The sequence below is a fragment of the Ischnura elegans genome (assembly GCF_921293095.1).
Source record: "Ischnura elegans chromosome 13 unlocalized genomic scaffold, ioIscEleg1.1 SUPER_13_unloc_4, whole genome shotgun sequence".
NCBI classification, from domain to species: domain Eukaryota; kingdom Metazoa; phylum Arthropoda; class Insecta; order Odonata; family Coenagrionidae; genus Ischnura; species Ischnura elegans.
In genome coordinates, this window is record NW_025791660.1 from 8,561,594 (window position 1) to 8,586,406 (window position 24,813).

The 24,813-nt window shown below is 36.3% G+C and overlaps 1 protein-coding gene across 1 annotated transcript; it reads left to right on the forward strand.

The window, feature by feature from the left end:
* Positions 1–11,543: 11,543 nt before the first annotated feature.
* On the forward strand, positions 11,544–23,909 carry LOC124173075 (zinc finger protein OZF-like). The gene is made up of 5 exons (XM_046552588.1): positions 11,544–11,600; positions 16,066–16,194; positions 18,786–18,914; positions 21,647–21,719; positions 22,548–23,909. The coding sequence occupies exons 1-5, from the start codon at positions 11,544–11,546 to the stop codon at positions 23,621–23,623; spliced, it is 1,464 nt and encodes a 487-aa protein (XP_046408544.1). The 3' UTR covers positions 23,624–23,909.
* The last annotated feature ends 904 nt before the right edge of the window (positions 23,910–24,813 follow it).

Sequence of the window (24,813 nt, forward strand, 5' to 3'; positions counted from 1 at the left end):
ATCAGGCTATGCTGAAGGAAAGCCTTTCCCGGGATATGGAGCGGGAAAACTTCCGAAATGCTGAGGAAGTGTGGTTGCAGCAGGATGGAGCACCTGCACACAGGTCTAAGGCAGTCCTCAATGAGCTAAAAGAGAAGTTTGGAAATCGGCTGGTGTCCATGGGGACAGAAGTTGAGTGGCCACCAAGAAACCCCAGCCTCACTCAGTGCGATTACTTTTTATGGGGATTTTTAAAGCAGTTAGGGTATAAAAAACATTTAATAATGTTGAAGAACAGAAAAGAGAGAGAATAAGATGTGCAGAGTTTATTACCCTGCTTATGTTTGAGGACATTTTTACTGGATCATTTGTCAAGTGAATTAAATTATGCCTGGCACGGGAGGAAGAGCACATTGAATACTGGGTACTTCATATTTATTTTTACTATTATTTATAAATATGACTTTGACTTTTACATTAATATAAAACTAAATTTTACTTACATTTTAATGCACAGTTAAGTTTGAAATTGGCTCAACTCAACCCACCATCCCCTTCTTAATCACTAATTACGTAACATTGAAATGGGAGCGGCACCACCCTTTAGAACACATTTTAAGCCTTTAATTAAGCATGGTGTTTACCGCTCCATTGTCTTGGGGCATCCTTGAAAACATTCCGGTGAGCGGGTTAATTTCCAGGATATTTTAGTGCAAACCTCCGTGAATGTTGACCGCATTATGACCTCAGGAGGTTAACGACTTAACAAAATGGGCACTACGTGTACCATGCAACTCACTTGGTCACCCTTTGGTTGGTGACATTAGTTTCCTTGATATATCAAATCATGCCTTTATGACCTATGACTCCCAATATGACCTATGGAGGTCAAAAAATCAACAATACTCATAAATGAACTGCAAAACTGTCGTTAAAAACCCATGGTTCGACACGCTGGTTGTCACGATGGCCTGACATTTACCTCTAAGACCCTTGGACCCCCATTGTGACCTCCTAAAGGCAAAAAAATCAACAATAGTGATAAATGAACTGCAAAAATGAGTTAAGCACCCTTTAAAACCCGTGGTTTGACACGTTGGTTGTCACGATGGCTCGATATTTACCTCTATGACCTTTGACCTCAGTATTAGCCTTGGAGGTCAAATACTGGATAAGACGAGTATTTGGACAGTACCAATGACTTGGGCACCCTTTCAAACCCAGCTTAGAGAAGAACTGCTTTGACGTTAATTTACAGCACAAAGGATATTTTTTTATCGCATAATCATTCATTTTCAGTACAATTTCAGTAGAGGGTACCCCTGTTCAGACTTTGCATGAAGAAAAATGATTATCGTTACAACATATTCACTTCAAATGTGGCAGGCGAGATAACTGTAGAGGATGCCTTATGGCTTGTGGATCGACACCTTTGATTGTATGCTATTTTTTGGCCACCCTTATGTCCTTGACTGTGACCTGACTGGGTCAACAGTTGAATTTTCATGAACAAAAGTGTTATTTTTGGTTTCCTCCTGTCCGAAAACCTAAGAATTGACATTCAGATCAATGAAATTCAGACTTTTTTCTGTCTCGATTTTTTTAACATTGAAACCCCATGAGGCGAATCCAAAATTTTGGTTTGAGCCCACATTGTGAGGTCAAATGATCAAAATTCTAAAATTTTGCTTGCACTCAACAAAACTTAGGACCTTTCCCCATAAGTATGCCAACTTTCACGAATATTTGCTGGAGTGGGAGTTACTCTAATTAGAGGTCAAAAATGACGCACGACCATTGGGACAGTCTGTACAATAACATTAATCTAAGAAGCAAGATGTATGGATCAAAATAACTGCGAAAAATTTTGAGGGAGTTGGTAGTCATTTATAAGGAGAAGATCAGAAATAAAATGATCTCAAATGAGCTCAAAAGAAAGACAGCTTATTTGCTGATTTATCAACACGTGAAAGTGCTACGAAGAAAAAAAAAAGAAATAAGTGGTAGATGTATCATTTGTCTGCAGAATTAAGACATTTAAAAAAATTATTGTTGCTCGTGCAATAATTGGATGTGCGTGAGCAATATGATTTGTATTTCCAAAGACTGTAAGAAAAATTCTAAGGATCACTGACGAGGAAAATAAAGTGTAAAAAAATCAATATGTGTTTATCTTCATTAGGAACCTAGACTACAAAACTTTGATAAGTTACGGAAATATGAGTCAGCATGCAGTAGAAAAGGACTACCGTGCTAATGCCACGATAACATTATTCACTGTACATATGGAAGATTCTGAGGAAGTAATTTTTTTAGGAGACAGATGAGGATTAGGTTCTAAATTTTGGGGGAACACCACCCCCAAGTATAATCTCAGGATAATCCAAGTATTATCAGGTATGTATAGAAAGTGTGAACAAAAATTTCTCAGATGAAACACCGGGTCACAGTGCTCATTGTTTCAGACATGTCAACACAATAATCGAGCATCGTTTTTTCTGGGCAATTGTGAGTCACCTCTGCCGTGAGGATGACGCTCTCCCTTCACATTAAAACTGCAAGTAAAAATTGATTTAAAACATAATAAGTACTTTCAGATGATTAAATGCTAAACTCAAACTTAAATTTTTCCGTTCCATTACTTCACTATAAAATCTAATTCCATTAGTTCAACCTTATTGTATTGCATTTGGGCACTGCTAATAACCATAATTAAATTGTTTTCTTTTTTTTAAAGCATGACCCATTGTAGATTCAATGATGTTATACTTAAAAATACATTATTCCTAGGAATTTTTTCAAATAAATTATTGTCTAACCCATTTTTTTAATGTTCTGTGTGGTGTCAGGAGCACCTCACTCGAGTTGCCGCGATCGGGAATCTCGCGTGAGTATTGCCGGGTTATTAACAATAAAATGAGCTAAAACTAAAAACAGACCAAACTGACTGTGATACCTCAAAGAATATAGAATTCAAGATATTTGTTTCATTCAATTCAAACATCAAATTTACCGGTTATATTTGCAAAAATTAATCAATTCATGTATTTTGTTGAATGCTGAACATTTTTCACTGCTCAGTCGATCATTGTCAAGGTCCTTTCATGACATTTAATATTATTCATTAAAAACTTTAATGTTCCATAAAGTTTTGATCTCTAATTGAATTGCTTTTTCGTAAATTTTGCACGTAATACTTTGATGCTGTCACTAAGCATTATACTTTGCCCTTTGTGGCAAGTGATTCATCAAATACAAGATTTAGTTACTTTTTCTATTGCTAGAATCTGTTGAGCCCACAGATAGAAGCATTTTGCTAAATTTTTCATTCTCGATGATATGCACTTGAAACTATTAAGGCCGGGCTACATAGTACATCAACACGAACAAGTTAATATCTGCTTGCCTGAATGATTTCACAGGGCTTACAATGAAAAAAGAATCAAACAAACTGAAGAAATTTCCACACAAAATTTTTCAGACAACATTCTGCGTCCAAAATATGACAAATATATCTGAAATCATTGATTTTGATGAGCTTTTTCAAGCACAGTGGGCATAAAGTGGCTGGTTGGTCACTTCCAAAGGCAACCTACGAAAGAAATGAAAACATATGGAAGACATTTCAGACTTGTCGTGGAAAGCATGCCCATAGAATGGAATAAAACAATAACTAAGGAAATCAATAAAATGTAACCCCTCACTTCTAAGTCAACAAAATCATACAAGGCATCCTCTACAGTTATCTGGCTTGCTGCAATTGAAAAGAAAATGTTGTAACAATAATCATTTTTCTTCACACAAAGTCGGCACAGGGGTACCCTCGGAATGGGGAATTCTACTGAAACTGAATGATTATGCGATAAAAAAATATCCTTCGTGCAGCAAATTAAAGTTAAAGCAGTTCTTCCCTAAGCTGAATATTATTCGTAAAATTTCACTTTGAAAATTTTACATTAATCTTGCGCTCAAAACGACCCATTGCCATGTTGGCTGAGCGCGTCATCAGAGGCCAGTAAACAATAGGTTTAAGTGGTGCCAGTAGACTATTTATCCATGTTTTAGAAAAACCTATGTATCTCTCTTTACAATTAATTTTTTATATGTCAATTCCATAATCAGGAATGTGAAATATTTATCCTGAATAATTGATAGGTTTAAAGAATGTAAGCAAACTGGAAGATGCAGCACAATATAGCGCTTATTACTTTCACATCCCCCTCATCCACAGCAATTTCCACAGTATAGGCTTATTGTTGTCACTTAATGTTCTGGTGTCACCTTAGCTTCAACAGTGCAAACGTTCAAATTTATTAACACTTGAGCCTAACAACCTGCTGAAACACGGTATGTCTCTCTTCCAGACCTTAGGAATGCTCAGTAAATCAGCATAAAATATTATCCGTTGTATTTCTCCGAAACGTTAACAACAAATATTCCAATATTGCACCAAGTACACATTAAAAGCAATGAGTAAATGACAGTAGTTAAATGAGACACAAACCAATCTTTAGATTATTAGCAAATGAGATTATTGATTTAATTTATGTTACATTTCAATTTTGCGGCTTCACAACTCTGCACAAAGAAATCTTCATTACTGGAGAAGAAATAAGTTGCCATGAATTAATCTACCTTCAGAATGTTCCCAGGATGCGTCTTTACAAAGTCGGAGTCAACCATTGCACAATACAAGCACCGTAAAATCTTTTGAACAATTCACATGTTTTCACACACCCTTCACGTTCTGAATCAGTATCGTCGTAGGTGTTTGTTATCGTCGTTACTGTTTTGTTATTGCCACAGAGCGAGTCTGCTTACTCGCATTCTGATATCAAAGGGCATTTTTGTAATAATAGATAATTGTTTAGTTTAGATACCAGACTTCATTTGCGCATTGCACCACTAGAGGTTAACGTATGCAACAGGCTCACAATCGAAAAATGAGGTATTTCCAACGATGAGTGATACATTATTGAGGTGCATTGCATTATTTTAAACATGGATATTTAACATGAACTTTTTTCATTCAACATTAATGAAATTTTTGACTCTTTTTCATATTTAAAAACCATAGATGAAATGTGACCAAGTGGAAGCCATGAAGTATCTCTAGGACTCAGTGATTGCAACATGAACGATCACAAATTGTTCCTTTAACAATGTCATTCACCACCAATACTCAGAACTGCCCACGAAGACAGTCATTAAAATAAAACTGCAAAATATCGCAAAATATATTAGAAAAGAAGACTTTCCCGTTCAAGTAGTTCATTGCCATCTGTACACCAGCAATTATTTTTTTCATGTACTCCAAATTAAATAAACAAAATTGATCTATAAAAAAACCACATCTCATCAGTAAATAAACTTCAAAAATGGGCGCAAATATGATTCTAGAAATAACCTAAACTTTGAGTGTAACCAATTTAAAAACAAACAATTTTCCATGTACTCAAAATTAATTAAACAAAACTGATCAATAAAATAAAGTACAGCCCATTCTTTAATCCATGAGTCTGATCACAAAAAAACTTATATGTAAAAATAATAAGCGTTTCCATAAAGAAGACAAAAAATATATCATGAGAATCAAAATCATCACCTCATATTTTTAACACCTGTTTACACCACACACAAACATATACAAGTTATTCATTGAATGAATGAACGACTTTAGCAGACCAGAATGGAATGTGTACATATGCGTTGACCATAATCAGAACAGGTTCTATTTTCTATTCATGCATTAATCACACAAGTTATGTGGTTACACGGTTATTTTGGCGTTCGTACATTTAGACATTAACCCGCACGTGTTAATGTACCGTATAAACAAATACTATGCCCGTCATGGCAAGTGAGTCATCAAATACACGATTAATTAAATTTTCAAGTTATTGCTATAATCTGTTGAAACCACAAATACAAACATTTGGCAAAACTTTTATCCTAGCCCACATGAACTTGGAACTATTAAGGCCGGGCTACACGGTAAGGTAACACGAACAAGTTAATATCTGGTTACGTGAATGATCGCACATTATTTGAAAGTTATACGAGGCTTCCAATGAAATAAAATAAGATGCACTCACCCTGTGGTAATTTGTACACGAAAATTTTCAAAGTTCTCCGTCCGATTTATGACAAATATTTATGATATCATTGAATTCGATGAGCTTTTTCAAGCACAGATGACCTGCATCTCCAACAGCAACCTACGAAATGAATGAAAACATATGCGCAAGAGATTTCAGACTTGCTGTGGAAAACATGCTGATACAACGGATTAAAACAATAACTGAGGAGATCAATAAAATGTAAACCCTCACTTACTTGTAAGTCAACAAAATCGCCTAAGGCATCCTTTACAGTTATATGGCTTCCTGCAATTGAAAAGAATATGTTGTAACAATAATAATTTTTCTTCATGCAACGTCTGCACGGAGTACCCTCAGAATTCCTTTCTGAAGACTCAGATAAATTCCCAGTGGTAATACTCATGTTTTCACAGCAATTACTCATTTTATCTGTAAAACCAGTTCACTCCTCAAACAAACCATCCACACAGCACTCAGTGATTTACAAATTTCTAATACATTACGTTCATTTCTATGACTTACGATAACGCAAAAACGTGAGAATAATCCAGGAGAAGGGCTTATAAAGCTCACATTGACAAGGACCTCAAAAATAAATCGCATTTCAACAGAAAAGACATCAAATATTTTCCACGAACTCCATGCTCATTGACGCCTTGCTATTAACTGACCATGATAGCAAGGATTAGCTTACATACCGGACTTCATTTGCATATTGCACCGCTAGAGAACTGCAAATGCAGCAGGCCTAAAATCGAAAAATGAAATATTTCCAACAATAAGTGATATATATGCTAGTTTATTACATTATTTGAAAAGTAAAAATATTGTTAACCTTTTTAATTCTACATTTCAGAATTTTTAACTCTTTCTCATATTTAAAGACTGTAGATGTAATCTGACCTAGCGGACGTCGAAGTTGGGCTTAAATTTTGTTTCCGGACAGGTGGTTGAATAACCTTTAACCAAACATTTTTATCTACAATTAATCGAAAATGTGATGAAATTAAAACGAAATGGTCCTTTATTTTTTGAAATGGAAAAAAATACTCTTCAAACACGGAGATTTGGCCTGCTCTATAGGTGTGCTACTGGCGGATAAAATGGCAACTAGAAAACATCGGTTCTATACAGAGGTTGATTGTATAGTCATATAATAACAAGTGAACATTGTGGATTAATGTTGGCGTGGATGCTTGTCCAAAGAATTTACAATTGTGTCATAAATTGTTGAAAAATTTCTCAATCCAAGCTATTGAGTCGTGATATATCTTTCCGTCGATTCATCAATTGTTGGATTTTGTGTTCCTTTCGTTTAGCATTCTAAAGTATTATATTTTCACTCATCATCTTAGTCAATGTAGTTTCCTTGTTGGAATTTGTGATCTATGTCAATGCTGAGTAGATGATTTCTTTGACGATAAAGCTGATTTAAAAAGTAAATAAGATTTTGAATCGAAAACATGAGTCGCACCATCGGGATTTTCACGGAATCTTCAGATAGGAATCCAGAAATAGACCTTTGCAGACTTTGTAGGGAGAAGCATGATTGTTTTTACAGCATATTCACTTCAAATGTAGCGTACAATATAACTGTGAAGGATGCCCTACATGATTTAGTTGGCTTACAAGTAAGTGGCACATTAAATGTTATCGATTTTATTTAAAATGGTGCTTACTTCATTTCATGTTTTGATTCCCAACTCTGTTGATGTGTAACGTGTTTATTAAAATCTCAGATTACTGTGGGAGATGGCCTGCCCACTACCATTTGTCCACTGTGTTTGAAGAAACTTACGGAATTCAGTGTTTTCAAAAAGATTTGTTTAGAATCAGACGCAGTTCTTAGAAAAAGTTGCTTCAGGGTGAGTACTTTTCGTAATTTCTTATTTGAAGACTGGTGTAGTATAAGTATTGCAGAGTTAAAGGTGAAACTCTTTGGTTTATGTAGACAAAAGTAGGAATCAAGAATGATATATTTTGCGAAACGTTTTACGGAAATGTGTAACAAGCCCAAAATCCCGTAAATTGGGTTTTTCCCTATCCGTCAATCGTTGGCAAGGTCCCATTAATCATGGTACTAATATATCATAGATATATTAGTATCATGCCATTAATGTTGCTGTTGGTGTTACAATGGAGACGATTGAAGACATTTTGTCTGATTGTGAAATTAAGTGTGTGCTAAACTACGATATCCGGAAAATAATGGCATTCAAACTCACTATTTATCAACTCAAAAAGGCAATCCACCCTCTGTGCCCTACCACGCTACCTTTTTAAGTATTTGATCAGGTAAAAGGAGCATGTTAAAGTGAACGAAAAAATCCCTGACGATTTGCTGCTAAAGATTGAAGTGTCAGAGACCCAGAAATTGGTTTGTCTATGCGTTGTCAAATACAGTCTCATGTGCACGCGAACGTATTATCTTTGTTTAGCTCGGAGCCTCTTCCTTACCTTTAATTATGATCTCATTAGGCTATGGTTATGTGTAACTAAAAATATCTTTGCGAAGTTTCTGAAATGGATTGTTTTTCTTTTCAAGTCATCTTGTATGAATAGATGGTGGTTATTATGAAGGCAATATTGGCAAAGTATTAGAAATTAATTTAAGTGCAGAGAAATTAACCCAGGAAACATTTTCATCAAAAATGTAAAATTAGAAAGCAAATTAGGAACTTGGATGTGGTAAATCTTTTCTCTATTTGTTAAGTTTATTTTTATTTAATTTACTATTTTCCAATATTGGAATATAATTTTTATATTTGCATCAACTTTGATTAATTAAATCACAGCATATTTGGCTAGAACCATTTCTGTTAGTGCCCTTTAAAAATTATTTACATTTTTACATATAAAAAGAGTATTTTATGTAATCTTTTAGATAAACTATTTTATTCCTAAAGTACATTATAAAATTTGAAAGTTTTCTACAAACTTTGTGGTTAGCAAGTTTAAATATGACCTTAGCATAAGTTCAAAGGTTACCTGTGTTACAGGGTAGGGGATACATTTTTGGTGGCAGAGGATACATTTTTTAGGTACTGAGATGTTTATCCTTCATAACAGTCTTCAAAATCTTTGCAAAGGATATGGCATGCAGAAGCTTACTCAGGAGTTACACCAGGCCAAATTCTCCTACTCCATCATGGCCGACATTTCTATTTTGACGAGTTGTCCAGGTGCCCTGTTGACGATGGACAACTCGTACATTGAAACTTCAGCTGATTGTGAAATAGAGTTGGAGAACCTAACCCAGTGTAATTCCCATGTAAATTCTAACGATTCTATACGCAGGGAAAACCTGTGACAATTCTTTTTATGGTATGCATGCCTGGCAAGGTTATTGCGTTCTTAAATTTTTTGGGGGCTTTATTTGCATAATTGGCATAAATAAGGGCTCTAAATAAATGCTCAGAGTAGCTTAATTCTTACTATCTATTTTGAGGTCTACTCTTTTGAAACTTTTTTTATTTGTTTTGATAACATTTTGTATGCTAATTGCGTGGTATTTGGAATGCGATTCTGTTTTAATTTGTGAATCAATTTTGTACAATGAGTTTGGAATGTGTTGACAGAAATATTGTCTTAGTGCATAAGGAATAATTAAAGGTTTTTGCTAATTTTTTTAGAATACATTTGAGTTCATGCAGGTAACTGTGGTGATAAACTGTTTCACCTAACTATAGAAGTAAAGATTTAGTTCGTGATGTGTTTTTATTTTGTATTTTAATGGTTGATATGATAAATAATTTATAATTGTGGTTAATTAATAAGGCTCTGCCCACCCTATTATGGAAATGTAGCTATTAGAATATCTAATGGGTGTGGTGTAAAAGGAAGGATGTTGTCCATTTCTAGCTGCAGTTTTTCCCCATCATTGTGGCAGAGCTTGAATACTGGTATGTGGTGAGGTTTTGCACGAATGAAGCCATTTTTTAATGCATTCTTATGAGTGCAACTGCTGATTTGTCAGACCATGTAATATTGAATGCAACAAATAATAATCAGATGATTCAATGTCTGAGGAATTAGTTGGGTGCGTTCAGCCTTTGCATTTGAGTTATTTCAGTTAGGTTTTAATGTTCAATGTTCTAGGCTTTGTAATGTGAGGTTGAGCATTTCATGCTGTGGAATTACTGTTGAATCATTGGGAACACAATTTCCTTTCTTGACACTAAATTCCCAATGCATGCAATTCCTTGTAAATGGCTTGGTGGGCAACTCCAAATACAAAGCAGTCTCTTCTCGAGAATGGCATTGATCTTCATTGAGCAATGCCTCCAATTGATTTTCTCTGGAGGTTTTTGGCCTTTCTTCACATAGACCATTGTCATCATTGAAATGATTGACTTTGAAGCAATGATACCAATCCTGTAACATTGTTGCTGTTATAGCAGTCTCTCGGTTAATTTTTAAAAACTTTATGGCGCTCTTCTCTCAACACTAAGTATCTAATGCCGTGACGTATTCATCATGGTTGTTGAGCAGTTTGTTTAACTAATGTCTGAGCTTGAGTCATGATGATTCTTGTAGTTCAAAATTGACCAACAATCAGTGCTATAGCCATCTATTGACAGGCAGTAAAAACTTTTTTTCGAGCGTAATACATAATTGCTGTGTGATTGGTTTAGCATGTTTTAAGGATAATAATAACAGGGTAATTTAAAAAACCGTTTCATTTAATAGTTTTCAAAGAGAAGATGATTTTGAGGTCTGTTTTCTTTCTGCATAGATATTGTACCCTGTATTCTCTTCCAGAGTTTATATTTGAGTATTAACAAGAGGTAAGAGAACATATACATTGAAAAGAGAACACATAACGAATACATTGAAAACATGCTCCACTAGTTTTTTCCATGATTCTACTTTTGAGAAAAGGATAAATAGTGATTTTAGCCTTTTAACATCTACTACTACAAAAATGATAATTGCAGAAGCAAATTGTGTGCAAGAATAAGAAACTTGATTAATTTATTTTCTTAACTGCAAAAAATTGAACCTTCAGTCTCTTTTGATTTCTCATGATTTGAAAAAAAACGGAAAAGAGATACATCTAAATAATCTCCATTCTCTGTCGTTCATTTTGTTGTGAAGGGGCAGCTTCTATGGTCCCCAAGATACTTAGAAAAGACACTGTGTTTACTTGGAATATCAGGGATCTTCCGGTATTTTTTTTTTCAGTTTGCACTGTACCTTTTCAGTATTTGATTAACAGGAATGCAGAGACCAGGCTATTTTTATATGATAGCAGAGGCAATATGTGAAGCATTCTTCCTCGTAATGCCTAGAGTATTCCATATATGTGTGCTTTAAAGAGATAAAGGTTTATCCCTGTTACTTTTTCTGCAGTGTTTTGAAGGAGGAGGGGCAGGTGATGAGGAGTCGGAGCCTTATGTGGAGACTAAGGACTGCATTCAAAATGTGATTGAAAACACTTCAGAGTTCGCATGCTCAGCCCAAATGGCTGAAGTATACATTCCGGTGCCAGACTGCTTATTGCCTAAGGAGGATAAGTTGGTAAGTTATAATCTCATTCACAGTGAACACTGAGTCTTATCACCTTCAGTTTTACAAATTGCTCGAGGGTTTGTCTGTTATAAATTTAAGAATTTTGGTGGGAAGTCACTAGCATAATGCAACCTTCAGATGTTGTTCTTTCTAGTAGTGACACATGAGGCAGGAAGTGGAACCTCACAAATGTTTTTTCATGCAGGACAATAGCAGTTGTACAGCATTGATAATCTGTTGACAGAAATGTCTCTTATCCTACGGAGGGTAATTTTGGATACCCTGTCAAATCTCTGTTAAAGCCATTAGTGGTGGCTATTACAAGGCTGTGTCTCATGATTGCCGTCTATTTGTCCATGCCATCATCCTCCATTGTTTCAACTGAGGAACCAGCATAAAATATTGTGGATCCTTTTTATAAGCCTAGGTGAAGAAATGATGCAGACAATTCAATGTACAGTGGAACCTCGATGAATCGTTCCCACTGTTGTGCCCTTACTGTAAGTGGCCAATACTCTCATTCTAAGCATGTGATGTTGGTGGCGTGGATCTCCCCTCCCTAGTTGAGCGTTTATATGCTGGAGTTTGATATGTGAGTCACAAGAATCTCATTAGTATTTTGGCCAGCTGCAATGGTCTCACATAAAACAGGAGTTTTCATTAGCGATTGAGGGAATTATTGTTTTGCCTTGATGGAGTGATGCCCATTATTCTCTTCTAGTGTTTTTGAGGAGATAATTTTTTTATCACTGTGGCTTTGTCTCAGAGTTTTGAAGGAGGGGGGGCAGTTGATGACAATTTGGGGCCTTGTGTGGAGACTACGGACTGCATTCAAGACGCGATTGAAAACAATTCACAGCCCACATGCTCAGCCCAAGCCACTGAAATATACGTTCCTGTGCCAGATTGCCTTCTACCCAGGGATGACAAGTTGGTAAGTTTTATTCTTATACTCAGTGAAACCTCAAGTGAACCACCTTCAGTTGTAGAAATTTCTTGGTTGCTTGAAGAAATAGTGTGTGTCGGTCGTGAATATTAGTATTTTTATGGGAAGTCACTCACCATTATGCAACCTTCAGTTGTTGGACTGGTCCAGTTGTAATCTATGAGGCAAAAAGCCATACCACACAAACCTTTATTCATGCAAGTCAATATTAGTTGTACATCACTTCTAATCTGTTGAAAAAAGTGTCTCTTATCCCGTGGAGTAGCCATTGGTAGTGGCTAAAACTAGGCTGTGTCTCATGATTGCCCTTGTATTTGTCCAAGCCTCCTTTAATTCTACCATGGAATTAGCATAAATTGTTGTGGCACCTCTTTAAAAGCCTGCGTAAAGAAAAGATGAACACAATTCAATGTGCACTGGAACCACGACCTATCGTTCCCACTGTTATGCCCCTACTCTAAGTCACCATAACTCTCATTCAGTGTGCTCTAGGTCATCTAGCTCCCTCTCCCTATTTGGACATTTATATTCTAGACTTGATCTCTGATCTGCATGAATCTCACGAGTATTTTGCCCATCTGGAGTGGTACCAATTAAAAGAGGAGTTTTCGTTATCGAATGAGGTTATTATTATTTTGCTTTTATTGAGTGATGCCCATTATCCTCTTCTAGTTTCATATAAAAGATGAGAACGAAGATCACCTCAGTGAGGATAATAATCCCATGCTGTACACGTCAGATCTGCCTGGAAGTGATGCCTCTGACCCATTGGCCACTGATGACCTGGTGAGTGTACTTTTGCCAAGTGTAATTTAATTTTCCTATGGCACATTGTCATTCCTTTATGGATTATTCCTAACACCCTTCAGCATGAACGTACACCATTTTGCCTCACCTTTGCCAGCAACAGTCATGAACAACTACAGAAGAGCTTTCACGTTTGAATCATTAAAATAAAATGTAATGAACAGATTTGGTGTATTTTGCCAAACTGACGACTCAACTTTGCTCTCTGAGCAAGTAAGCTCTCTGTCATCTTGGCACTGAGCAGTCATTTGTTATGTGATCACACAAACACAGTTTCACTTCCATTTACCATGGAGTGGAAGGGGATGTAAGGAATTGAGAGTTACACTGATTACTTTTGACTTAGGTACAGTGAAACAGATTGACCGTGACATCATGATGTAGCTGCTAGCCAAATTCAACTACATAACTTGCATTCCTTATGAGGGAATGATGTTCATAGGGATCAAAATGTTGCAGATTTGCATTTTGTGATGAAAGTGAAGAGCAATTTATAGTGTAGGCAAGGGATTCATCCTTCTTTGCCATTTTTGAATGGGGTGTTTGACGTTTGCAATGCAAGTTGATTGCCAAAAGATATGAATTTTTAGTGATGTGAACTGATTTTTATTTACTCTAACTGAATTTTCTGCTGCTGTTGTTCATAGTCTTGAAACCCTTCCACTTTTAATGAAATATCAAGATTTTGCTTATTCTTAGATTTTTATCATTTTTTTAGAAGTCAATGCTCTTGGCCTTGTTCCCTATTGGAAATTAATTTTAATGATCGGGGAGGTTCACAACTTAAAAAGCTATTTATTTCCAAGATTTTCCCGATGAAGTTGTTTCACCTTCATACAATGGCTATTGTTAGATTACATCGGAAGGTATAAGGACTTAATTGGTGGAATCACAACGGTTCATTAAGTTAATCTGTTTTCTATAAAGAAGCCAAAATCATTCATCAGGAATACTTTATTTTCTACAGAGATCATGTAATTCAAGCTTCGTTCATGATCACTTTTTATTTGTATACCAATTGATTAAAATGGGTATCCATCGTTGCCCTTCTTTTCAATAGAGTGATCCAGTAAGAAACAAGTGCTCTTCTGTTAAAGAAGATTTGATTAGCGATGATGAAGAAGGACATATACTCAATTGTTGTGCTGGTTTCTGTTGGTTGCATAAATCAGGTGACGATGCAGTTTCTAGCCATGTCTGCCAAACAGAACCTTGTTCCCAAAAATAATTTTTAGAAAGTGTACTCTTTCTAGAGCAAGTGTGGATGTGGTGAGAATGGTATAGAGGAAATTATATGGGGACTCAGGATTTGTCCTTCACCATCTTTGAAAAGGGTATTGGATGTTGGCAAATGAGGTTGGTGGTTGAGAGGTATAAATTTTTTCCATGAGCCTTTTTTGATGGAGCTTGTTGTATGTTTGTAATTAGTGGAGTACATGACTCATATACTGGGGAAATGAAAAACTATGTATACCTTGCAATCGGACCGTCAGATTTAATAAATGATTCATTGTTACTGCATGTCGCAAATGGGACAGCATTGACTACCCGAAAAAGGCTATTCAGGCTTCCAGCCGGGTGGTCTCCCTCCATTCCACCAACATTTTGGAACACAAGTTGGCTTCCATCCTCAGGGCTAATAGGATGGCAATGGAACCCGACTTGTATTCCAAAACATCGGCAGTATGGAGGGAGACCACCCGGCTGGAAGCCCGAATTGCCTTTTTCGAGTATATTCTCTGGGAAAGCATTAGATTTATTGCATTGACTAACCACTATGTAAATCATCTTCACTGCATGTTTCAAACAGGCACTACACGTAAAACTTCTTTGAGAACAACAATGAGACAGGTAACATCATGGGAACAGATTCAGCGCTGATATCCTCCGGCTTCATCTAATTTTCCTTTTATTTCCAGGTACTGGGTGAAATTTACTTGTAATTTCTTGTATTTGTAGATACCCTGGTTTACATTAGCACTTTGTTGGTAGGTTTTCACTGGTTTTTTACACCCTTTCCTTGAGTGGGTGTTGTTCTGCAGTGGGTTTTTTTCCAATAAGGATGACAATCAATATCCTTAGGTTTTTCCCACGTTTGCTTACATCTTTTTACACTTGGTTAATGGTAACTTAGTTAGCTTATGATTTTTTTGATGTTTGACAATGGAACTTCCACATCTGTTCATGTAATTTCTCTGCATATAATTTCATGGTCAACTTGATTATGTATTTCACTGCATAAACGTCATATTTGATGAGGGCTCAGATGGAAAACGGGACTTTCTAGTCCCAATCTCATCAAATTCAGACATATTATTAATATTATACATATTCTACTGTGATTGAAACAAAATATGATGATTACCTTTCACAGATGAAATCAACATTTCTGTATTCCTTCTGCTTGTTTAGACAAATATTCTTGGTTGTTGATGAATGATGTCATAAGACCATCATGTCTCAAAATATTGCTGATAAATTTTATTTTTCCATCTTAGGAAGGTTTTCTATGGCTGAATGAAAAGGCTGAGTATTTTAATGGGCCATGTTTTCTTAGTTAACAAATTTATCCCGCCTTCTTCTCTGAGGTCACTATAGCTTTTCAGGGAATTTTTGATTTATGCAAGCACCTGTAATTCATGTTTTGGATGTGATCTTTTTACTTCTGGTACCAATTGGTTAAAACCCATTACAATGAAGTGTTAATTCTCTTTCTCTCAGAGTGGCATAGGAACATGTGGGTCCCCTTCTGTAAAAGCTGATCAGGTCAGTGATGATGAAGGGCGAGATGTGCACACTCATGGCACTGATGGGGCCACAAATGAACTTGTGCCCCAAGGCTCTAGTCAGGTAATAATTATGATAATAATGTTAATTATAATGATAGCAATGGTAGCGGTGACAGTGATGATAGTAACAATAATAATATTTTTATTGATCCAGTGATTTGTTTGTACAAATATAGGACGTCATGGAGTGACTAAGGTACAAAAAAGTACAAATTAAGAAAGAAATAAATTTATATATGAAGAAATTTGTGTACAGAGTAAGAAAGTTTTTCAAAGTAAACTCATGAATCTTGCACATGAAGAGGGATATGGTCTTTCCATACTGAACTTGCTGTGGAAACCTATTAAATAACAATAAGGCCATGTGCCAAGGGACATAACTCAAGGTTTTTGTTCTTATAAAAGTTTTGTGGAGGCTTGAAGCTTTACTAGTTTACTCAGAACGATAATTGTCATTGGTTGCAAAATTATAAATGTACAGTAAAAGCTCTTTACATCGTAATTGAGGGGACCAAAATTTGGGCAATTTGATGTGTGGAGGTTCGCTTTAGAGAGTTTTTAGTGATGGGCACCATTTTTTCATATCCGTCAGAAATGAAAGACAGTACTGTCTTTTCAACCATCATATTCATGTGTTTTAAACCATTGTATTCATGCATAAATGAACACGCATTTATTATTTAATAATTCTAGAATGGGAGCGCTCTTACATGATTTTACCATGATTCAAGAAGAAACTATGCGATCTCTCTCAATTCAACATGCACTTAAAATTATTAGGATATTTGGATACCTTTTTTCTTATTTACTTTTAGGTATGCTCTCATATGGAACAAAATTGCCACAACTAGTGATTGATGTGAAAATTACAACATATTTAAAGGTGTATAAGAAAAAGATAGGCATGATACATTTAATGCTGAAAATGTCATTCCATGTTTGTAATCATGGCTGCATTAATGGTCTCTAGTTGTCTCAGTACGATTTGGGGAGGTAGTAAGGCCATCTTGGGGGTGTCTCCATGGTATGATAAGTGGAGGTTTTACTATGTAAAGAGGTTCACTACAAAGAGCTTTGTCTATAAATTTACATGTTAATCAGACAGAACCGTAGGGTGGTATGAAGTATGGAGGTTTATGATGTAAAGAGGTTCACTACATAGAGGTTTTACTGCATAATATTTTGCACAAGCAATTGCAGCATACATAAACACGCAAAGATGAGGTAATATACTCAATTTTTGAAGTAGAGGGTGGCATGGTGTGTACGAAGGTATTTTACTTAAGATCTGCAGTATCCTCTTTTTAATTTTGAAAATTATTTTATAGTTGGATCTAGGGCCCCAGAAGAGGATACTGAACATTGCAGGCTGGTAGAACTCACCATAATAAGTTGACAATAATACATCAATATCTACAGTTTTTCTGATAGAATCAAAAAACCAGTAGACTTAATTTTTTCTGCAGAGCTTCTGCAGATGTTGCTCCCAGGACACTCCATTATCAAGTTTTACGCTCAGATATGAACATCGGGGATTTTTTCTAAAAGATATATTACTTTTTAGGGTGATCAGTGAATGTGAGCTGGTTGCATGCACTGTTGAGTCACATGCGTTGGTAAACCTTAACATTTATTAAAACTGTTAGGATTCTTCTCTTAAAAACAAAATTTTGTGTGCTTAAAATAATAAGCATTTAATACAGTTACACAATGCACCTCTAAAAAGATCACCAAAAATGAAAATGTTATGGGAATAGCATTTTTACAATTATTTTAGCCTTACTTCTTGTACATAAAGAGGGGCAGTATATCCATTGTACTTAAGGTTAGATGGGCTGTGGAATGAGGAAAACTTGCAGTTATTGCTTGCATGCTATGAATTGCTCCTTTATACTCCTTAGCTATTTACTGCCTAGCTCACTACAGAATTCCAAACTATGCTATACTGACATGTGGAACTACAACCCCACGGTATAGTGTGGTAATCTTAGAAGATGATAGAATGGTAGGGTAAATGTAAAAAAAGCAGGTAGAGTGATTACTACCCAGGAAATGCAGGAAGTTTTGAAAAGGCTACCATGGGAATTCAAGGTTGGTAATAAGTCCAGGCATTGCAGTATGATGAGCTAACGAAAATATGGTGTGCCGAAAACTGAAACTTTTATCTATATTTTCAAAGACTAAGAGGATGTTAGATAAATAAAACACCTAGTGGATGTAATTAACTGAGTACAATCACTTTTTGCATGCGAAGAAGATAAGGCAAAGCAAGGAATAATGATGGCAACAAAATCTTGAAGCAATTCAAATTACACCTAAGTCTCAGTCACACATTCAAGCATCAGAAATATATTCATTCTCAAATTAGTAGAGATTTTTTACTTGATATTAATCCTACATTTTCTTGATGAGTGGCTTTTTTTTCTTTTTCAAGCACTATGTGGTTTATGCACTATTGTACAATTTAGTGCATATAAATGTCACACACAAGCTTTTAACATGTGAATATTACAAAAGTGAATATTTTAGGGTGCTTTGTAGATATATATCAATGCAATAAATAGAATCATTATTTTTTGGTTAACTCCCGAAGTTACTTCTACATTTCTGTATCTCTGTCTTGAATGATGCTGATTTTGGACTCATATACAGGCACAGGCCTCAACATCTTCCCATTGTGAAGAGGTGGATGCTGAAGGCACAGGAGCCATTGGGATAGACCTGGACTCTATGCCGGTTTTGGCTAAGAAAGAATCTCCCAAGGACACTGATGCCACTGAGGTATGCATGAAATTCAAATTCAATTAAATTAATGACTGAAAGTGATGTTTGGGATAAATCCTGAATTTTAAATTCTGTAAATATGCCCTTCTTGAGTCCAGATATTGAAACCATTGAAAATCATTATTTTCAAAAATGGCCAAACGTATTTTAACCAATGCCACTTGGCATGTTTCATGGGTAACTTTTAATTGGTGTGCACGAAGGAAGGAGAGCTGATGCAATATCATGTGTGAGTATGTGTGTGTGTGCTTGAAGCCTAAATGGAGTGTAAAGTGTTTCCCGTCTCTCCCACGATTCCCCGCTTTCCTGATTTTTGGGTTTTTTTCCGTGTTGTGTACATGGCCAGTGAATGGTCCACATTTTTCCCCATCCCCTCCCTCCAAATAACACCTGTGAGTAGGGAATGGAGAGTGACGGAATCGCACCCCTTCCCTCTACAAAATGACAACATGTTTCAGCAACACCCCCTGCCCATGGTGAAGGTTATAGGAAAACACACTTCTTCCAGGGTTTCCCCCACCAGCTACAATCCCAGAATATTAACCCTCTCTAGGTTGTAAATCTCAGACAAATATCAGCAGGAGAAGATACTTTTACGCCGGCTTTGTATTGCGGCCAAATGCTATGATGGAGAGCTGAGTGCATCTTGTCTGTCGTGTGGGGGTGAAGTAGGGAGGTAAGAGAATCATGGAGGTTAATCAGAGAAGAGTGGTGAAGAAGAGGAAATGGAAGAACAGAAGGGTAGATTTCCTGCGCCAAGAGGAATAAAGTCAACCCACGATGCCCTTAATTAATTAAATATTCTCTCAGCCCACAGCGAATGAAGATTAAGCGACCGTGACAGGAGTCAGCCAAGGAGGTCATACCCATCTATGACCAAGAGTGGACAAATAGAACTGTTATCCCATATTACATCCCCTCCCCCCCAAGGTAAAAAGATTCACGAAGAATTCCCCTTTATTCCCCAATCAAGAATAGAAGAACTAACTGTGATGAAGTCTCGTTGCCCTGGAAAATTTTTCCCTTGTATTTTTTATTCATTTGGTCCTCCTGTTTTCCCCGTGACTGAGTGTATATTTTAGTATTTTGGACAGGATGTATTAATGGATAGTTTTTGGATTAATGTGGTCACTTCATTTGTTTTTGTATTCACGCCAGAGAATCACAAGAAGTGAAGATTCTTGTTTCATCTTTTAATTATCTTCTGGATGTCGTTTGTTTTGGGTTAATTTGATTGATTTTGGTTTCTTTTCAGGTGCCAGTATTGTGTGTAAAGTTAAGGTAATTGGGTAATAATATCATGCATTTGTGTGTATTTTTCCTTGTTTAATTGCATTTAATTTTTTGTTGAATTCATAATCTGTGTAGTAAGCACATGGTCTTTCATGCACACCAGCAAGCCATCAGCAAAAAGCCCTTCCACAACAGGACCCTCACCTTCCCCCCCTTTCTTCCCCTCCCCCTTTTCCCCAATCCACAGTACGTGACCACGTCCCCCCAAAGGAATCATCCCACTCCCTTTTCTTCCCCCATGTCATGTCCTCATTTGAATGGTGGTGTTATGGTATTGCTTTCTTTGAAATACTCATTTTATATGCTTAAATTATGGTTTAAAATGAATCAATACTTAAACATATAATTTGTTACAAAGTAAATACTTTAATTGTTTATTTTATTTGGGCTTGAGTTAACCTTAATATTGAGTTACTTGACCCCAGACTCCACTTTTCAATTTGGTTATATTAAATTCCACACTGAATGCAATCAACCAGACTCTTATAAGCCTAAACAACAGAAGAAAAGAACAAAATCCCGGGAGGCGTTCAGGTGCCTGACTCTTCCGTGAATAAGCCTCTCCTCCGTCCGTCCGCCTGCACCTTCTCCTATCGTCCGTACGTCTGCGGTTGTCTGTCCGCCCTCCGTCCTCTCCAGGTTTCGTGAACTGCTCCTTGTTCCTATTACGGCCGCTGGCGCTGGCAGTGCCGGAGCGAACACCGGATTGGTCACAATATGCTCCTCTGAGACATGTTTTCAAGTATAAAATGACACTCCTTTGTGTGGTTTAAGTTACTTCAGCCTTAATGAGTTCTTTGAGGTGCATTCATATCACAAGACAAGTTGATTGTTTCTTTTTGTTGTTGCATGCATGCATTGTATTTGACTTATGTTTTACTAAGAAAAATCTTGGCAAGCACTTCAAATAATTAGATAGCCTAGCTGTGGGGTCACCTGTCCTAGCCGAAATTTATATGAATGATTTAGAGAAAACTTCAGTTCTCTATTATATGTCCTTACTAAGGAAAGCGTAAAATGGTATCGATATGTAGACAATGTTTCGTGAGTGACAAGGTATGTCATGATAGTTAAGGCGATTTTTGAGAGTGCTCAATTCACATAATAAATTCATGCATAAATAAATTAATACAATTTTTAGTATGAAAGTCGAGAAGGAAGGCATACTTTGAAATGTGATGATTGTCAACTACAGATTCAATTTGCTGTTTATGATTTATATTGTTTTCAAAGGATGTAAAATCAGATTTCCTTACATTTGCTGTCATTAATAGAGAATACATATTTTATCATAAATATTATTACTCTATTTCTTGTTCACATTGTAAATATAAGCTAATATGTGAGTTTACATGGTTTAAGAATTGGTTGTCTTCAATCACCTGCTAAGAAAGTTCCAATCAACTGTCCATTCATACTTAAATGATTATTTTCAGCCTACTTCTATGGAAAATGAAGAGCTGATTCAGAATAAGGCAACGGCCATGGAGTCTATGACGGAGGCAGTGGGTGAGTGCTCTTGAGTGCTTGAAAATTTCTCTTCACAGAAAGGACTTGTAACTAATTCTGATTATTCAAATGCCCCAAAACTGGATCTGAGATTCAGTCAAATTTTGTGATCCTCGTATTAAATTTTAACGTACTTTCATCCTACTTTCTACTTCACAGAAGCCTGTTTTTCATCAATATTTCTATAATTTTCACTGAAAATTTTATGCTTATGCAAAGCTCGATCCCCGGTTTGGTTTGGTTCAGTTTTGAAATACTGGGAAAATTTTGCTTTTGTACATAGCCCATCCAATTCAGTTTGTTGTGCTTATGGAAACTGTGCTTTGTTAGGTCAAACATATATTCATGGAATAAATAAATATGAAAAAAACTAATTTGGCTAAAAATAGGCAAAACTCAATGTCATTCCCTTGTGTGCAGAAGTTTTAGTTCTAGAAAATAATGACAGCAGGTGACCAGCCCATGCTCACTTATTCTTGTTAGCTATTTAATTTACATATAACTGCTATGTATATTATTTCATTAGGATGCTCTAGTGCCATTTTGCATGAAATTGTGCAGTGGGGTGTTTTATGGTGTAGATATTAGAGGTTAGTATGTAATACCTTACTGATTTTCTCTGAGCGGCAAGGCCACTCAATTGTGAAGCAATATTTGGAAGCAACCGTAAAAATTAATTGCAACATTTGTAATGTGTGTGGCATTTAACCAAAAGATCGGTTAAAGTTGCAACTTTGATATCTGTGTAATGGTTATTATAAATTAGGTTATCGAATCATAGATAACATGTCTGACTTTACTTATTTTAAATGTAAAATTCTTTTCTAGATCTCCCAGCTTCTGAAAAAGCCTCAGATTTGTTAGTTCCCCGTGAACCAAATGTTATAGCATCAAATTCAAGGAAAGAAAGAAGAAGTAAAATAAGGAAAGGGCTTCTCAAGGAAAACCTTGGAGGAACAAAGGAGAAGAAAAATGTGAGGGAAGTGAGGAGAAGCTTCATTATAGATGGGAAAACATGCACAGATACTCCACACACAGCAAAGAAACCGTATTCCTGCAGTGAATGTGAAAAGTCTTTCTCTCGAAAGAGTACACTTGTTCATCACATTCGAACTCATACGAAGGAGAAACCTTTTGCCTGCGGTGAATGTGAAAAGTCTTTCTCTCAAAAGAGTAGCCTTGTCTATCACATTCGGACTCACACGAAGGAGAAACCTTTTGCCTGCGGTGAATGTGAAAAGTCTTTCTCTCAAAAGAGTAGCCTTGTCTATCACATTCGGACTCACACAAAGGAGAAACCTTTTTCATGTAACGAATGTGAAAAGTCTTTCTCTGTAAGTAGCAACCTTATCTGTCACATGAGGATTCATAAAAAGGAGAAACCTTATTCCTGCGGTGAATGTGAAAAGTCTTTCTCTCGAAAGAGTACACTTGTTCATCACATTCGAACTCATACGAAGGAGAAACCTTTTGCCTGCGGTGAATGTGAAAAGTCTTTCTCTCAAAAGAGTAGCCTTGTCTATCACTTTCGGACTCACACGAAGGAGAAACCTTTTGCCTGCGGTGAATGTGAAAAGTCTTTCTCTCAAAAGAGTAGCCTTGTCTATCACATTCGGACTCACACAAAGGAGAAACCTTTTTCATGTAACGAATGTGAAAAGTCTTTCTCTGTAAGTAGCAACCTTATCTGTCACATGAGGATTCATAAAAAGGAGAAACATTATTCCTGCGGTGAATGTGGAAAGTCTTTCTCTCTAAAGAGTACACTTGTTCATCACATTCGAACTCATACGAAGGAGAAACCTTATTCCTGCCGTGAATGTGAAAAGTCTTTCTCTGTTAGGAGCAGCCTTGTCCGCCACTTGCAGACTCATACGGAGGAGAAATTTTATGCATGCAATTAATGTGAAAAGTCTTATGCTGCCAAACGAAACCTTGTCTTACACATGCGTGTACATAGGAAAGAAGCCTCATTCTTGCATTGATTGTGAAAAGACTTTCTCTCAAAATATTCATGTTTTCTGTCATTTAGAAACAGTCTTAGGATTCTAATAAATTAGTGTTCATTAGCTATCAAGGTTAATAATTCTTATTACTACGATAACTGCATGTTAGAATTGAAAGAATTGCCTCATTATGTTAAAATAATACTAATTTTCATTTAGGTCTGTGATTTAATTTCTCGATGTTCAACTAACATTACTTTATTTTCAAGGATTGAATAAATCATTATTTTACCTTTAACTACTATTTTTAATGGTAGATTAAGTGAATGGTAGAAAAGTGTTCGAATTTAATTAGAAGCCATGCATTTCAACACTTTTGATAAAAGTTTAAGGCATTTAGTCTCAAGAATAATTTTTATGTGGTATCAATTCTAATTGTATGGTTAAATAATGTTAGTTTATCTGATCGATGTTAGTTCATGTAGTGCTTTTATATATTTTTTATGAAAATATCAAGTTGATGATAGTGCACGACTGATTAAGAGAGTTCTCAACTATAGAATAAGTTTATTCTAGAGGGCTTACGGCATAATCGTATTGACTGTTTTAATTCTGAAAGAGCAGAAAAATGGCCTCGGAGTTGCGAGCAAGAGGCGAGAGATCCATCGTTCAACGTCGTTCTAGTTCTCTCTCTTCTCCCCCTTCCTTCCCTCCCTCCCTTCTTCCTAACTCTCCGTCCGTCTCCATTGCCTCCGGCTGAGGGAAGACGATTTTCATCCGGACCCAGAGAATAGTCTAATACTCTCTCCTAACAGCATGCGGAATCGGGACCTTGCGGCATGGTCCTATAAGAGGTGTTCTTTCACGCTTGGCGAGCTGCATCCTCCGCGAATCCATCTATCTTCTCTTCTGCTTGGCTTTCAACATTATCTGTTAAACAGTTTTACAGCATACAGCTGTAAGCAAGTGTTGAAACGGTTTCATGTACTTCAAAGATCGAAGTCTGAATGCCTGGCAGAAGAGGGAGGGAATTTTCAGGGGGCCTTGGGCGCTATAAATATATATTCATAAACTAAACGAATAGACTTTCAAGTTAATAGTGTCAGGAAAATATTCACTCAACCACGACGGATTATGACGAAATTGTG